Source organism: Heptranchias perlo, chromosome 11, assembly GCF_035084215.1.
Source record: "Heptranchias perlo isolate sHepPer1 chromosome 11, sHepPer1.hap1, whole genome shotgun sequence".
Taxonomy (NCBI): Eukaryota; Metazoa; Chordata; class Chondrichthyes; order Hexanchiformes; family Hexanchidae; genus Heptranchias; species Heptranchias perlo.
The window spans coordinates 52,770,439-52,786,471 of NC_090335.1; the positions used below are offsets into that span (position 1 = coordinate 52,770,439).

The 16,033-nt window shown below is 40.0% G+C and overlaps 1 protein-coding gene across 1 annotated transcript in view; it reads right to left on the reverse strand.

Annotated features, from left to right (window-relative positions):
- Window positions 1-1,769: 1,769 nt before the first annotated feature.
- LOC137326967 (protein maelstrom homolog) overlaps window positions 1,770-16,033 on the reverse strand; it is a 32,717-nt gene continuing 18,453 nt past the window's right edge. The window contains exons 7-12 of the mRNA XM_067992341.1: window positions 14,100-14,154; window positions 11,146-11,287; window positions 5,455-5,517; window positions 4,575-4,704; window positions 3,253-3,334; window positions 1,770-2,296 (exon numbers count right to left, since the gene is read on the reverse strand). Coding sequence (XP_067848442.1) covers window positions 2,169-2,296; window positions 3,253-3,334; window positions 4,575-4,704; window positions 5,455-5,517; window positions 11,146-11,287; window positions 14,100-14,154 — 600 coding nt within the window. The 3' untranslated portion in view covers window positions 1,770-2,168. The remainder of the gene's footprint in view (window positions 2,297-3,252; window positions 3,335-4,574; window positions 4,705-5,454; window positions 5,518-11,145; window positions 11,288-14,099; window positions 14,155-16,033) is intronic.

Consider the following 16,033-nt stretch of genomic DNA (forward strand, 5'->3'; position numbering starts at 1 on the left):
AAAAGGCATTCTATAAGGTGCCACATAAAAGGTTGCTACACGAGATAAGGGCTCATGGGGTTGGGGGTAATATATTAGCATGGATAGAGGATTGGTTAAAGGACAGAAAACAGAGAATAGAGATAAACTGGTCATTCTCAGGTTGGCGGGCTGTAACTAGTGGGGTGCCGCAAGGATCGGTGCTTGGGCCTCAGCTATTTACAATCTATATTAATGACTTAGATGAAGGGACAGAGTGTAATGTATCCAAGTTTGCTGATGATACAAAGCTAGGTGGGAAAGTAAGCTGCGAGGAGTACACAAAGAGTCTGCAAAAGGATATAGACAGGTTAAGTGAGTGGGCAAGAAGGTGGCAGATGGAGTATAATGTGGGGAAATGCGAGGTTATTCGCTTTGGTAGGAAGAATAGAAAAATAGACTTTTTTTAAAATGGTGAGAAACTATGAAATCTTGGTGTTCAGAAAGACTTGGGTGTCCTCGTACAAGAAACACAAAAAGTTAGTATGCAGGTACAGCAGGAAATTAGGAAAGCAAATGGCATGTTGGCCTGTAATGCAAGGGGGTTCGAGTACCAGAGTAAGGAAGTCTTACTACAGTTGTACAGGGCACTAGTGAAACCTCACCTGGAGTTCTGCGTACAGTTTTGGTCTCCTTATCTAAGGAAGGATATACTTGCCTTAGAGGCGGTGCAACAAAGGTTCACTAGATTAATACCTCGGATGAGAGAGTTGTCCTATGAGTATAGAATGGGCCTATACTCTCTGGAGTTTAGAAGAATGAGAGGTGATCTCACTGAAACATACAAGATTGTGAAGGGGGCTTGACAGGGTAGATGCTGACAGATTGTTTCCCTTGGCTAGAGTGTCTAGAACTAGGGGGCATAATCGCAGGATAAGCAGGCGGCAATTCAAGACTGAGATAAAGAGGAATTTCTTCACGTGGAGAGTTGTGAATCTTTGGAATTCTCTACCCCAGAAGGCCGTGGATGCTGAGTTGTTGAATATATTCAAGGCTGAGATGGATAGATTTTTGGACTCTAGGGGAATCAAGGGATATGGGGATCGGGCAGGAAAATGGAGTTGAGGTCGAAGATCAGCCATGATCTGAATGAATGGCAGAGCAGGCTCGAGGGGCCGTATGACCTACTCCTGCTCCTATTTCTTATGTGGACTGCACTGCCTGAAAGGGTGGTGGAAACAGATTCAACAGTAACTTTAAAAAGGAAATTGGATAGATACTTAGAGAAAAAAAATACAGGGCTATGGGGAGTAGGACTAATTGGATAGCTCTTTCAAAGAACCTGTACAGGCATGACAGGCAGATTGGCCTCCTTCTGTGCTGTACAATACTGATACTATGAACAATCATGGTTTTCAAATATTAAGTATCTGTTTATTAAAAAAAAATTGTTTATGAATTCTAAAATAAAGCACATGCGATGATAAAGGCCCTTTCTTCATGTCTCTGGCTGGCTAGCAGTCCGACTTACTGCACTTTTACTGATTTGTTAAACAGGCAAACATAAAATTTAGCTTTAGCTCATTGTTATAGCACTATTTAGCGCTGAGGTATGCTGTTTTTAAATTTAAAAAATTTCCAAACTTGCAAAAAATTCTCATTTCTACAAATTATTATTGTATCACAATCTCAATAGCATGCTTATGTTAAACTCAAATTATTTTTTATTTAACAAGTTTAACTGGATAAACTTCAGGAACATAATCATTCAGAAAACAAAACGAACAAAGACTCAGGAATATAGTGTCATTTCTCCAGCAAAACAAAATCTCCAGATTTTTGGTTAAAGAACAGGAATTTTTTTTTCTGTGCACTTCTCAATTTCTCGTTTTATCAAATCGCACGTCATTTGAAAACTGCAAAGGCTCATGCATTTTTCTATGAAGATTCATCTTACTCTACATTTTACAAAAAAAAATTAAGATCTTAACTTGTCACAATCATGCAATTGTAATCATTGCAAATACTATCCATGATAAACAGCTCATTACCAGGTTTCACGTTGTGACTTTGGGGCAATCCTACATCTGATGTATTACTTATGCTGCTATGTTACATGCACAAAAATATTAGCTAGAAACATCAAATTAAAACCAACAGTTATATTAAGTGCTTTTCTTTGTAACAGCCTTGAATATTGTTAAATGCATCTATTGCTGAAATCCTGGTGGTGGGCGGGATGGAAAATTCAGCCATGCAGCCAGAGCACCTCTTCCTCTCCCAAACTGTGCTGCAATAGGGTAATCCCTCAAATTGGACGCTGAAACACAACTTCTATCTATGGTATACAAAAAGGTATTATTTCAGGGTGAGACAATCGGCTGTACATTCTGTTCAATATGTAATACATTTTAATGCTCAAACAATTGTGAAAGCAAAACTAATTGCTGACAAATCTCTGGCCCATACCTAGATTTTTGTTTTCCAAAAAAACTGATTCACCTTTATATAAATTAAACAGGCAATTCCACTACCATACACATACATTATTTATTAAAAATCATATGCAAGTTTCTGGGCACCGGAGCACAATGCAGAGAGCAGACACTGGAGTGCATTTACTTATGTACTGGATGAATCACACTTTCACTGGTCTGCAACGCATTGGTTTTGGTCTAGTTACTGGAATCAATTGTGAGCTTAGTTTTTTTTGACCATTTTTAAAACCCTGCCAAGTTGATTCTTTCAAAGTAATACCTGTACGTGAGGTCATTTCAAAAAACGGAATTATAGATATATCTATTTCATGATTCAAAGTTTCAGCGTCGTGTTTCTCTCCTAAAATTAATTTGTTAAACATTCAAAAGTTCATGAAGGTGGAGGAGACAATTCAGCCATCTAACTCACCCTTCCACAGAAACCATCATGCATTTAACTGCCTCTTGAATAAATGGCTGTATTTTCTGAAGTCCAGAACTAGGTCATAGCTAAAAAAGCCATTGGCAACCAAATAGCCAATCCAAAATTATCTGGTGGCCATAACATTCAACCAACAGTTTGCAGCATGTTGGAAGCAACAGAATCTTAAGATATTTTGTTTTAGTAATAAATTGCTACTGGACAGAGATTTTTTAACTGAAGAGTAAAAATTCAATTTTAGGAGAGAGAAAAAGTCTAATGAGAACAATTCTATTAAAGTCAACATTTAAGCATACAGTGAATCACATACATTCTTTGCACTAAATTGAAGTTTAGGATAATTAAACCAGTTAATAGGTATTCGGGAAAACTTACCACTGAAGACGCTAGAAGCTGTAGCTTCAATGGGTGAATGGAAATATCGGCTGATCATATTATTCTCAGCAGGTTTTGATTGCTTTTAAAAAGATCAGAAAATTATTTGCTCAATTTTGCCATTTTTTTTTGCCAACTGATTCTCATTTAAAATTCCTTTCTGACAGCTTACACAGGGTAATTTCCCCCTCCCAAATTGTCATCCTTTTTCTCACCAATATTCTGGGCTACAGTTCCACAGGAGCTCGTACTTGGTATCTCACCCAATTACCCATTCTTGGCATGAGGGAGCGTGAAGGAATGCCATGGCCATGGGAGACATCACAATTGAGCCCAATCCCATCTTTAGCAAAAGTTTGCTTGTAGTTTCCATTGGGAAAATGCAGGAAATCCTGGTTGATTTTTCCCCTCTGCAGAATTCATAATGTCACTCCAACACCCATCTGCTAACTCAACACAGGTCAGGGATTGAATCTGGAAACTTTCTAGTCTGCATTACTACATCTGAGCCATCAGGTTTAGTTATTTAATACATCCGAATATGTGAAGAACCATTTTTTGATTTATAGTGCCAGCGGTCTTCCTGACACGTTTATTTTTATTTTAGGCAAATCTTGGACGTTCCTTCAACATTTAATGCACGATGTAAAGTCCATATATTTGCAACACAGAAAGTGTACTACAATGTACTTGAAAAATGCTGACTCCCAGACACATAGAAATTCTCTTTATAAAATTATTTTTTATTGGAGTGGGTAGTAGAGACTTTGACATTACTGGTATTCATTTCTATCACAACTTTAGGTACAATAAGTGAAATTTGTTATCAAAAAATCCTGCATTAGGTATTCCATAGCAACACATCCCTCATCCTCGCGCACCCATCTTAGAAGAGCCACTTAACAAGTGTTAAGTAAGAGCTTCGTTGCTCTCAAGAGTCATCCCTATGGTCTCTCTGGATGAGAATTATGACCAGTTCCGCACCGTGAACTACCATGCAGTAATACTGGGTCAAGACTATCTTGGATTCTGAAGGGAATCCCCAGAACACAGAAATGATGATTTACCTGTGCTATAATCACTATTTTTATTGTAAAATGCTAGCACTTAAGATCCTTAGGGGAGGCAGCAAGGTGGCAGTGATATAGAACTATCTTGTTAAAAGTTTTTCAAATGATTACAATCGCTGTCAAATTTTTTCTTCCAAAAAAATCTAGCGCATTTTATGCTTAAAATTAATTTGTTCAAATACTTGACCACAAAAAAAAACTTTAAATCACAAAAATATAATCACAGAGTAGTTGAAACTATTAAAGCAATACCTGGTAATAACGATCCAGTACTAATACTTTAGGGTTCAACTTTGTGCCATAAGTCGACTCCTTTTTGGGGATGTGCGCTGGTGTAATCTCAAATTCATAGATGGAAGCCAAAGAATCACTGATGCAGTACCTAAAACGTGCAGTAAAGATGATCAATAATCTGCTACAAATATATGGTGCATATCTATTTTTCATGGCTACTTTAACCACTCCATTTTACTGAAATACCAGTGCACTATAGACCCTTGACTGGAAGCTAGCTGTGCATTAACTGAGAATGAAGCAATGCATTGCAGGTACAACACGGAAAGTGGTAATTACTTGATGTAGCCTAATGCAATGATTAGAGCAGCTGCTCTTACCCACTAGAATTGCTAAGGTATATGAATGGAAGCAAAAAGCCTTTCCAAGCTATTCCAACAACTTTACTGTAGTGCTTTATACAGTAGGCACAGAATACTGAATTACTTAAGTGCACAATTCCATTATTTTGTTAGCCAGTTGTAAATTTTGATTTGAAATGGTAATTCACTATTTCACAGAGGAAAATATAGCACCTGGTGCTTTCTTCTACCTCCTGTGAGCCATGATCCAGAGATATTGGATACAACTATTACAAGAAGTCATTGGCAAAAAATGGATGCAGTACCATAAAACAATATGTCCTCTTGCAAATAGGAATACAATTGGTTGCTGCAAGCTATAGGCGATAAATTGATACAGGGCATAGGAAAAGGAATGCACAGGGGGATTGAATGAAATGTTGTTAGTAATACAAGCTCCTACAATATCATAGTTTTATTGACCACCTTATCCATATTCCACAAAGAATAATTATAACCATCAATTTTCCTGGAGAAAATGTCAGGATCTCACTTACACATATTTCTTGGTTGTTGCTAATGCACAGTACACTACATCATGCTCATCGTGCCATTTACACCTTAGGGGGAAAAAAAGGTAAATATTTACAGGCAGGATAAGTTCAAACACACAGGTCTCAAGAATCACACTGACACTAGGACTTGCTGAAATTCAACATTTTGCTTGACATAACATTACGTCATACTGAAGTGTCAGAAAATACATTTTAGGCTGTCAATAAGCTAGATTTCAAAGCAGATTTTTTTTGCCTTTGAAACAAATATCTATTAAATTAGTTGCAGGGATAAAGTGCTGAAATTCCCAGCTCCATTAATTTTGGCAAAACATAAATTGGAGTAAAAAGTGGCGATATGAAGGTAGAAACCACCAATGGACCAATGCAGAATCATAGAATGGTTACAGCACAGAAGGAGGCCATATGGCCCATCAAGTCTGTGCCGGCTTAGTAACAGCAATCCATGTGGTCCCATTCCCCTGCTCTTTCCCCATAGCCCTGCAAATTTTTTCCCTTCAAGTATTTATCCAATTACTTATTGAAAGCTACGATTGAATCTGCTTCCAGCACCCTTTCAGGCAGCACATTCCAGATCATAACTACTTGCAGCGTAAAATAGTTTTTCCTCATGTTGCCTTTGGTTCTTTTGCCAATCACCTTAAATGTGTGTCCTCTGGTTCTCGACTCTTCCGCCAGTGGGAACAGTTTCTCTTTATTTACTTTATCTAAACCCTTCATGATTTTGAACACTTCTACCAAATCTCCTCTCAACCTTCTCTGCTCTAAGGAGAACAGCCCCAGCTTCTCCAGTCTATCCACGTAACTGAAGTCTCTCATCCCTGGAACCATTCTAGTAAATCTTTTCTGCACCCTCTCTAAGGCCTTCACATCCTTCCTAATGTGCGGTGCCCAGAACTGGACACAATACTCCGTTTTTTTTTCCTAAAGGTTCAACATAACTTCCTTGATTTTGTACTCTATGCCTCTATTTATAAAGCCCAGGATCCCATATATTTTTTTAAATGCTTTCACAAACTGTCCTGCCACCTTCAAAGATTTGTGCACATATATCCCAGGTCTCTGTTTCTGCACCCCTTTTAGAATTATACAATTTAGTTTATATAGCTTCTCCTCATTCTTCCTGCCAAAATGTATCACTTTGCACTTCTCTGCATTAAATTTCATCTGCCTTGCGTCCACCCATTCCACCAGCCTGTCTTTGTCAGGAGCAGTGTTGGCCCCTTAAAAATTGAAAGTGGGGATATTGTCATTGACAATGGGGAAATGGCAGATATGTTGAATAATTACTTTGCATCAGTATTTACAGTAGAAAAAAAGGACAGCATGCCAGAAATCCCAAGAAAACTAATATTGAATCGGGGACAGGGACTCAATAAAATTAACATAAGTAAAACAACAGTAATGAAGAAAATAATAGCACTAAAGAGTGACAAATCCCCAGGACCAGATGGTTTCCATCCCAGGGTTTTAAAGGAAGTAGGTGAGCACATTGCAGATGCCCTAACTATAATCTTTCAAAGTTCTCTAGATTCAGGAACCGTCCCTCTGGATTGGAAAATTGCACATCACTCCGCTTTTTAAGAAAGGAGAGAGAGAGGGAAACCAGGGAATTATAGACCAGTTGGCCTAACATCTGTTGTGGGGAAAATGCGGGAGTCTATAATTAAGGATAGGGTGACTGAATACCTCGAGAATTTTCAGTTAATCAGAGAGCCAGCATGGATTTGTGAAAGGTAGGTCGCGCCTGACAAACCTGATTGAATTTTTTGAAGGTGACTAAAGTAGTGGACAGGGGAATGTCAATGGATGTTATTTATATGGACTTCCAGAAGGCATTTGATAAAGTCCCACATAAGAGACTGTTAACTAAGATAGAAGCCCGTGGAATCGAGGGAAAAGTATGGACTTGGTTAGGAAATTGGCTGAGCGAAAGGCGACAGAGAGTAGGGCTAATGGGTAGGTACTCACATTGGCAGGATGTGACTCGTGGAGTCCCGCAGGGATCTGTCTTGGGGCCTCAATTATTCACAATATTTATTAACGACTTAGATGAAGGCATAGAAAGTCTCATATCTAAGTTTGCCGATGACACAAAGATTGGTGGCAATGTAAGCAGTGTAGATGAAAACATAAAATTACAAAGGGATACTGATAGATTAGGTGAATAGGCAAAACTGTGGCAAATGGAATTCAATGTAGGCAAATGTGAGGTCATCCACTTTGGATCAAAAAAGGATAGAACAGGGTACTTTCTAAATGTTAAAAAGTTAAAAACAGTGGATGTCCAAAGGGACTTCGGGGTTCAGGTACATAGATCATTGAAGTGGCATGAACAGGTGCAGAAAATAATCAATAAGGCTAATGGAATGCTGGCCTTTATATCTAGAGGACTAGAGTACAAGGGGGCAGAAGTTAAGTTGCAGCTGTACAAAACCCTAGTTAGACTGTACCTGGAGTACTGTGAGCAGTTCTGGGCACCGCACCTTCGGAAGGACATATTGGCCTTGGAGGGAGAGCAGCGTAGGTTTACTAGAATGATACCCGGACTTAGAACATAAGAACATAAGAAATTGGAGCAGGAGTAGGCCAATCGGCCCCTCGAGCCTGCTCCGCCATTCAATAAGATCATGGCTGATCTGATCCCAACCACAAATCTAAAGAACACAAGAAGTCGGAGCAGGACCCGGCCACATAGCCCCTGGGCCCTCTCCGCCACCCACAGGGCATTGACCGATCCGAACTCAGCTTCATGTCCAATTTCCTGCCCGCTCCCCATAACCCCTAATTCCCTTTACTTCTAGGAAACTGTCTATTTCTGTTTTAAATTTATCTAATGATGTAGCTTCCACAGCTTCCTGGGGCAGCAAATTCCACAGACCCACCACCCTCTGAGTGAAGAAGTTTCTCCTCATCTCAGTTTTGAAAGAGCAGCCCCTTATTCTAAGATTATGCCCCCTAGTTCTAGTTTCACCCATCTTTGGGAACATCCTTACTGCATCCACCCGATCAAGACCCTTCACAATCTTATATGTTTCAATAAGATCGCCTCTCATTCTTCTGAACTCCAATGAGTAGAGTCCCAATCTACTCAACCTCTCCTCATATGTCTGCCCCCTCATCCCCGGGATTAACCGAGTGAACCTTCTTTGTACTGCCTCGAGAGCAAGTATGTCTTTTCTTAAGTATGGAGACCAAAACTGTATGCAGTATTCCAGGTGCGGTCTCACCAATACCTTATATAACTGCAGCAATACCTCCTTGTTTTTATATTCTATCCCCCTAGCAATAAAAGCCAACATTCCGTTGGCTTTCTTGATCACCTGCTGCACCTGCATACCAACTTTTTGATTTTCTTGCACTAGGACCCCCAGATCCCTTTGTACTGCAGTACTTTCCAGTCTCTCGCCATTAAGAAAATAACTTGCTCTCTGATTTTTCCTGCCAAAGTGCATAACCTCACATTTTCCAATATTATATTGCATCTGCCAAATCTCCGCCCACTCACCCAGCCTGTCTATATCCCCTTGCAGGTTTTTTATGTCCTCCTCACTCTCTACTTTACGAGGAGAGATTACACAAATTGGGCTTGTATTCCTTAGAGTTTAAGGGGTGATCTGATCGAAGTTTATAAGATATTACGGGGAACAGATAGTGTAAATAGAGAGAAACTATTTCTGCTGGTTGGGGGTTCTAGGAGTAGGGGGCACAGTCTAAAAATTAGAGCCAGACCTTTCAGGAGTGAGATTAGAAAACATTTCTACACACAAAGGGTGGTAAAAGTATTGGAACTCTCTTCCACAAACAGCAATTGATACTAGCTCAATTGCTAAATTTAAATGTGAGATAGATAGCTTTTTGGCAACCAAAGGTATTAAGGGATATGGGCCGAAGGCAGGTATATGGAGTTAGATCACAGATCAGCCATGATCTAATCAAATGGCGGAGCAGGCACGAGGGGCTGAATGGCCTACTCCTGTTCCTATGTTCCTACTCCAGGCTCATCACTGCTGCAGGGCATTTCCTCACCATTCTCAATGAACTGCCTGAGCAGCTATGAAGTCTTGAAATCACATCTTCATGGTTGGTTTGTGCCCTATGGCCTGCATAACTGAATTCCCCACTGCAGATGCCACTGATGTTGTCTTGTTGTCAATGGCAGACCACTATGCAAGCAAACATTACTCCAATATTGCTAATATGAGAAATGGCAGTACATATCTAGGGGTTAAACTCACCTACACTACCCTGACCACCTTCCAATCCTGAACGGAAGGTGGCAGGTCACTCTTCAATACAGTCCTGCTGTTGTACCAGCCTTCATTTTAAAAACAGGCCCATTGAAATCTGCACCCCACAAAACCAAGTAGGTACACGTAGCCTGCTGGAACTCCACTATGCATCAGTTGGCCTGTCTACTACCAGTATAACTACTACTACCCCTTCATCATTGTTCTGTGCCCCACCTTTTGCTTCTTCCTCAACTTCCCTACTATCTTAAACTAGAGTGGGTGTTATTTGTGCTAGTGACAGAGCTGTATTGAGTGGTTTTAACTGCAGGGCTGCTTTTCCTGCTCTTTGAAGAAAGCAGGTAGTACATTATGAATAAACAAGCACACTATTGCAACAGTACAGCACAGTTATCTGCATTAGTACAGCGTTGTCATGACACAATTTTGTGCACTTGAGCATAATCAGTGTGTGGATATGTGCATACTCCCATTCTTGTCTCTTCCTCTGCATTCCAGGGCTGTACTCCACCAAAACCAACCTCACTGTGCTCCATTACAGAGTCAATGAGGACTTGCAAGGTTTAGTTGTTAAAAATGAGACTGCTGTGAAGACAAACTCAACAGAAACTCTGCACTCCATGGCTTGATCAACAAACATTTCAATATTTACGACAATTCAGTGTTTCTCAAGCAGCTAATGAGACATTGAAGGGTTAGGAACAGATGTAGCATTAAAAAGAATCTTAATCAATTGAGTGGTTAGTATAAGGAAGGGCAAAGGGATTTATAGCTTTGTACAAATCACTGGGAAGATCACAGTGTGTGTAGTTTATGATTCTCCCCAGTCATGTCCAGGTTAATAGGTCCTGACTTCACATTCTAAAACCTAATTGAAAAAGAACACTTAGTTTATGTAGAGCACCAGTTAGTGCAGAAAAAACAAAGAAGGTCTTTGTGGACATGTGAAGCAAAGAGAAGGAGCTTTCGTGGAAGTCTGTTTGTAACATGGACCAGGAGGTGGGATTAATCTGATCCTTAAAAGTGGTGAGAGTTCGAGAAAGTCAAGCATTCTTTCCTCAAATTGATTTTTCATTTCTTTGATCTTCATAAAATCCTGTATTTTCACCCTACTGCTGTCCAACAGGTTTTCTGCATCTTTAAATTTCTTCCTGTCCAGTACCCTGTGTGAGAACGGTCAGGCCTTAACTTTGGGGAATAATGCTTCATTCCCTTTATATAAGCATTTTCACAAACTTAGAATAAAGTGGGACTGCATATAAGAGAGTGTCCAATAGCCATATAGGAGCAGCACTATTCAAGATGGCAGATTAAGAGGAAGCTTCATTATATCTGGTCTATGGAAGGCTGAACGGCCTTTCCTCATTCCATCATTTTTTATATTCTTACGAATTTAAAGAGGTGTAATTTTCAATGCACATACCTGGTATTAGGGGCATAATCCCAAACCATTACATCCAGCATTCTCTCCACGCTGGCTTTTGAAGGTTTTTCTTTTAGTTTGTGCTCGTAAAGTTTCGCTATCAGTTCTTCGATCTCAAAAACATTCACTGGAGTGCTACTACCTATTATAAAAATTTATAAAATTAGGGAATTGACTGACTCTGAAGTCAACATTGAAACACCGTCTCAGCCAACCCAATTATTTCTATGGAAAAAAACACAAACGTAGGATATTCTGTAAGAAGTTGTCAACCGCAAAGTACATCCCACTCATCAGAGACACCACTGGAACTAACAAGAAATAAAGTCAAGAATGAGTTAAAGAAATTCAGTCACTTAGATCCCACAGTCTGGAATTCACTCCATAATCTCTCCGCCCCCCCCCCCTCTTTTAAGACCCTCTATAAAACCCAGCCCTTTGACCACATTCCAGGTTACGTCTCAATCTTTCCTTCTTTAGCTCGGCCTCCATTAATTCCTTACAACTGAAGCACCGTGGGAAGTTTTTCTACATTAAAGGTGCTATGTAAATGCAAGTTGCTTTTGCTGTAACATCTGTTAGTACCGCCAGGTAAATATAAAATTTGGGACTTCTAAAAAAAAATCAAATCAGATTCTGCTAATGTATCTTTTTTTCCCCATTAATAATGGAGGAGTACTTTCCACTTTAAATGTATTAAAAGTAAAACAGGAAAGATTGTTGAAAGACAGTGTTGCACTTTGGTACACAAGTATCAAGATATTTCCAGCTCTATGCCCACAAGGTTGGTACTGTTGCACTTACCCATTTGACATCAGGAAGAATTTTTGAATGGTGCACTAAGTTATACAACACAACACTCTCAAACTGGGAAAAAAACAAAACTTTGCTTACACATTTCAGTACTCTGCTGCCACTGTCTGAGTGCTGGTGAAATCTTTACTGTCAGTAATGAGCCACTGCCCTGACAACGTTTTACTAGAACTACAAATGTAAAAGCAGTCCTGTAGTCTTGTAAAGATTAAAATGAAGTTCAGACAGATGGTTTTGCACAGGTTGAAGCCAGTGTTAAGCCCAAGCAATGTCTAGAAGGTGTTGTCATCTCCCAAATCCATGCCCATCTTTCCCGTCCCTCCATTCAGGTTTCTGCATGTCACAGTACTGAAACGGCCCTTATCAAAGTCACAAACGACATCCTATGTGACTGTGACCATGGTAAACTATCCCTTCTCCTGTCTGTAGCCTTTGGCACAGTTGATCACACCATCCTCCTCCAACGCCTCTCCTCTGTCATCCAGCTGGTGGGACTGCGCTTGCCTGGTTCCATTCTTATCTATCCAGTCGCAGCCAGAGAATCACCTGCAATGGCTTCTCTTCCCGCTCCTGCTCCGTTACCTCTGGAGTCCCCCAAGGATCTATCCTTGGCCTCCGCCTATATCTCATCTACGTGCTGCCCCTCGGCGACATTATCTGAAAACATAACGTCAGATTCCATATGTACGCTGACGACACCCAGCTCTACCTCACCACCGCCTCTCTCGGCCCCTCCACTGTCTCTCATTTGTCATACTGATGATGAGCAAAAATTTCTTCCAAATAAATATTGGGAAGACCGAAGCCATTGTCTTTGGTCCCTGCCGCAAACTCCGTTCCCTAGACATCGACTCTATCCCTCTCCCTGGCCAACATCTACGGTTGAACCAGACCATTCACGACCTAGGTGTCCTATTTGACCGAGATGAGCTTCCAACCACATGTTGGCTCTATCACCAAGGCCGCCTACTTCCACCTCCGTAACATCGCCCGTCTCCAACCCTGCCTCAGCTCATCTGCTGCTGAAACCCTCATCCATGCCGTTGCTACCTCTAGACTCCACTATTTCAATGCTCTCCTGGCTGGCCTCCCATCTTCCACCCTCCATAAACTTGAACTCATCCAAAACTCCGCTGCCCATATCCTAACTCGCACCAAGTCCTGTTCTCCCATCACCCCTGTGCTCGCTGACCTACACTGGCTCCCGGTCCGGGAACACCTCGATTTTAAAATTCTCATCCTTGTTTTCAAATCCCTCCATGGCCTCGCCCTCCCTATCTCTGCAACCTCCTCCAGCCCTACAACCCTCCGGAATCTCTGCGCTCCTCCAATTCTTGCCTCTTGCGCATCCCAGCTTTTAATTGCTCCACCGTTGGCGGCCGTGCCTTCAGCTACCTAGGCCTTAAGCTCGGAATTCCCTCCCTAAACCTCTCTGCCTCTCGCTCCTCCTTTAAGACGCTCCTTAAAACCTACCATTTGACCAAGCTTTTGGTCCTAATACCCCCTTATGTGGCTCAGTGTCAAATTTTGTTTAATAATGCTCTTGCGAAGCGCCTTGGGACGTTTTGCTACGGTAAGGGTGCTATATAAATGCAAGTTGATGTTGTTGTAGACTACCTCACCAATGTGGCCTCACACTTGACAAATTTCAGATCAAGCGCAGATCAGCGACCTCAAAACTACATTATTCTGTGTTTCTGTGCATTGACACAGAAATTGCAGCACAATTAGCATACAATTCTCACATCTTTTTATTTAAGGATTATACTGTAAGGTTCCTTATGCAAAATATCTGGAATTCAGCAATATTTACCCCAGCTACACTATACGTACCTGTATCATCTGGCAGTTTACATTCTCTAACTTACAATGCATATTGGTCAAATATATGCAGTTTAATTCCTCACAGGAAATACCCCCACAAATACAATTAATCTAGTACTAGCTTTCCCCAAGAAAACCCTTAATTGTCCAGTTGAATTTTTCATGTTAATATTGTACATTGAATAATCACACAAGATAAAAGCAATAAATTATGAACCTTACAGATCAGGAAAATCCTAAGAAGGTATTTCTGTTCAATATATTATCATACTTGTTTAAAAAATAAACTAGTAAGAAAAATATCATAAATAATGTACCTGCTTTGCTGGCTAACCAGTTCAGACACCAATTCACTCTGAAGCACTCAGCCAACTAGAATTGAAAATAAACTGATCTCAATTTTAAAGAGATGAACATTGAACATCTGAGATATGCATAGATTTATACATAAATAACCCTTTCTCTGTCAAAACTGCTAGGCCAGTGCACATTCAATTGTCTTGACCAGTATCAGCGGAAAGTACAGACACAAATTAGTGCCAATTGATCAACAATTTAATTTTCAATTAAAAATTAAGACAGTGTGACAATTGATATGTCTGTTGGATTACGATATTATAGTTTTTGGTTGATCCAGCAGTAAAACCGGGCCCTGGGATTATAGAGTCAGATGGAAAGAAAACAGAAGACAAGTTTAATCATGTAGTTATTTCAATAACAAACTCTTCAAATGAAATCTTTACTAACTTTGCTTCTTTGGTATAAGTTGATTTAAACAAATTTCATTAGTTGAAAAAAAAACCTGCATTTATATTGCGTACCATGCCTCTCAATAATAGTTCAAAGCATTTTGCATATGATTGAAATGCAACAACTGCTATATGTAGTAAAGATTTCTTACAGAACATGGAGGTGTTGAAGCAGTTGCAGAATTATAAATGATCTGATTTAATATTTGTCTAGCAGTTGACATTTCTTTATAGTAATATTTTACCCAGTGGTAAGTCTGAATATCTGTTGTATTATATTAGAGGTCTACTCTATCTAATAAGTTTGTTTCAATTCAATCTCTCCCCCAACTCTCTCTCCTCACATTCACAGCAAAATGCAGGTTCCATAGGCAGACCTCCATCTCCTGTGATCTGAAACGTATACTCTTATGTTACAATAAATGAGAGTAGCATTCCTCAGGATTAACAGTCACACTATGACTGAGTTATTTCACAGTAGAGGTTGTATGGGCTGCCCAATCCTCTCAAAGTGGTAAACACTGTATTAGCAAATTATGTTGTTCAGGCTAAAAGTAGTGATCAAATTTATTTACATGATTTTTAATTGTATAGAAGCAAAATGATACAGCAGATAATCAATGATACAATATTGACCATCTTATTTTGAACTGTTTTACTAATAGCATTCTAAATCTTTAAATCCTTTTTAGATTATTTCAAGAGTCTTTGGCGAAAAGTCGATGCTTATTTCACAAGCAAGTGTCACAATGCCTTCACTTGAAACCATTCTACCAAGTCATCAATATTTAATCCAAAGACAAATCTCAGGATAGTCCCTTAGCAATCAAGGCTAGCTTCTGCAGCCATGACTCTTTTGTGATATCCCAGGACATGAATTGAACACAGGTATAGTAAGGTGCTTGGAACCAGAGTAATCATTGAGTAATCACTGGCATGCCAAAGGAACGCTTCAGGTACTTGGATCAATCTTGGCTTACAGTTTCAAAATTTTTGATAATCTGCTACACAACAAAGCCATGAAAAGTTGAGATCCTAGAAGAGGAAGGGTCCAAGACTGAGCAAGAGGAGCGAGGAGCAGCAGATAGAGGCTGCAGAATTGAATATGTCGCTAGCTGCAAGAGCCATTTGTGAAGCTTTCATGTAAGGGGCTTTCTTTTAACTTGAATTACTCAATCTTCCCCAGGCCCTCCACAAATATGCCTTCACCTGCATGCCATATGTTTTCCACACAACTCACAAATCTCTTATTCATGCCACCTAATGAAACTTGGTTTGCATGAACGCTCACTTTAATATTAAACAGCTGGTAGCATTAACGTTTTTGAGTTCTTTGCATTTTCTAACAGGGTGCCTTCCCCTTTGTAAGTGTGTGACACAGATACTCCTAGCCTTGTGCTTCTTCTAGGTGCTACCTCAGTGGCAGGAGTGTGCAATGTTGCTGACTGTTGTGAGCCTCTATGGATTAAGGAAATCCACGTGTCCTGGCAACCGAATCTCGG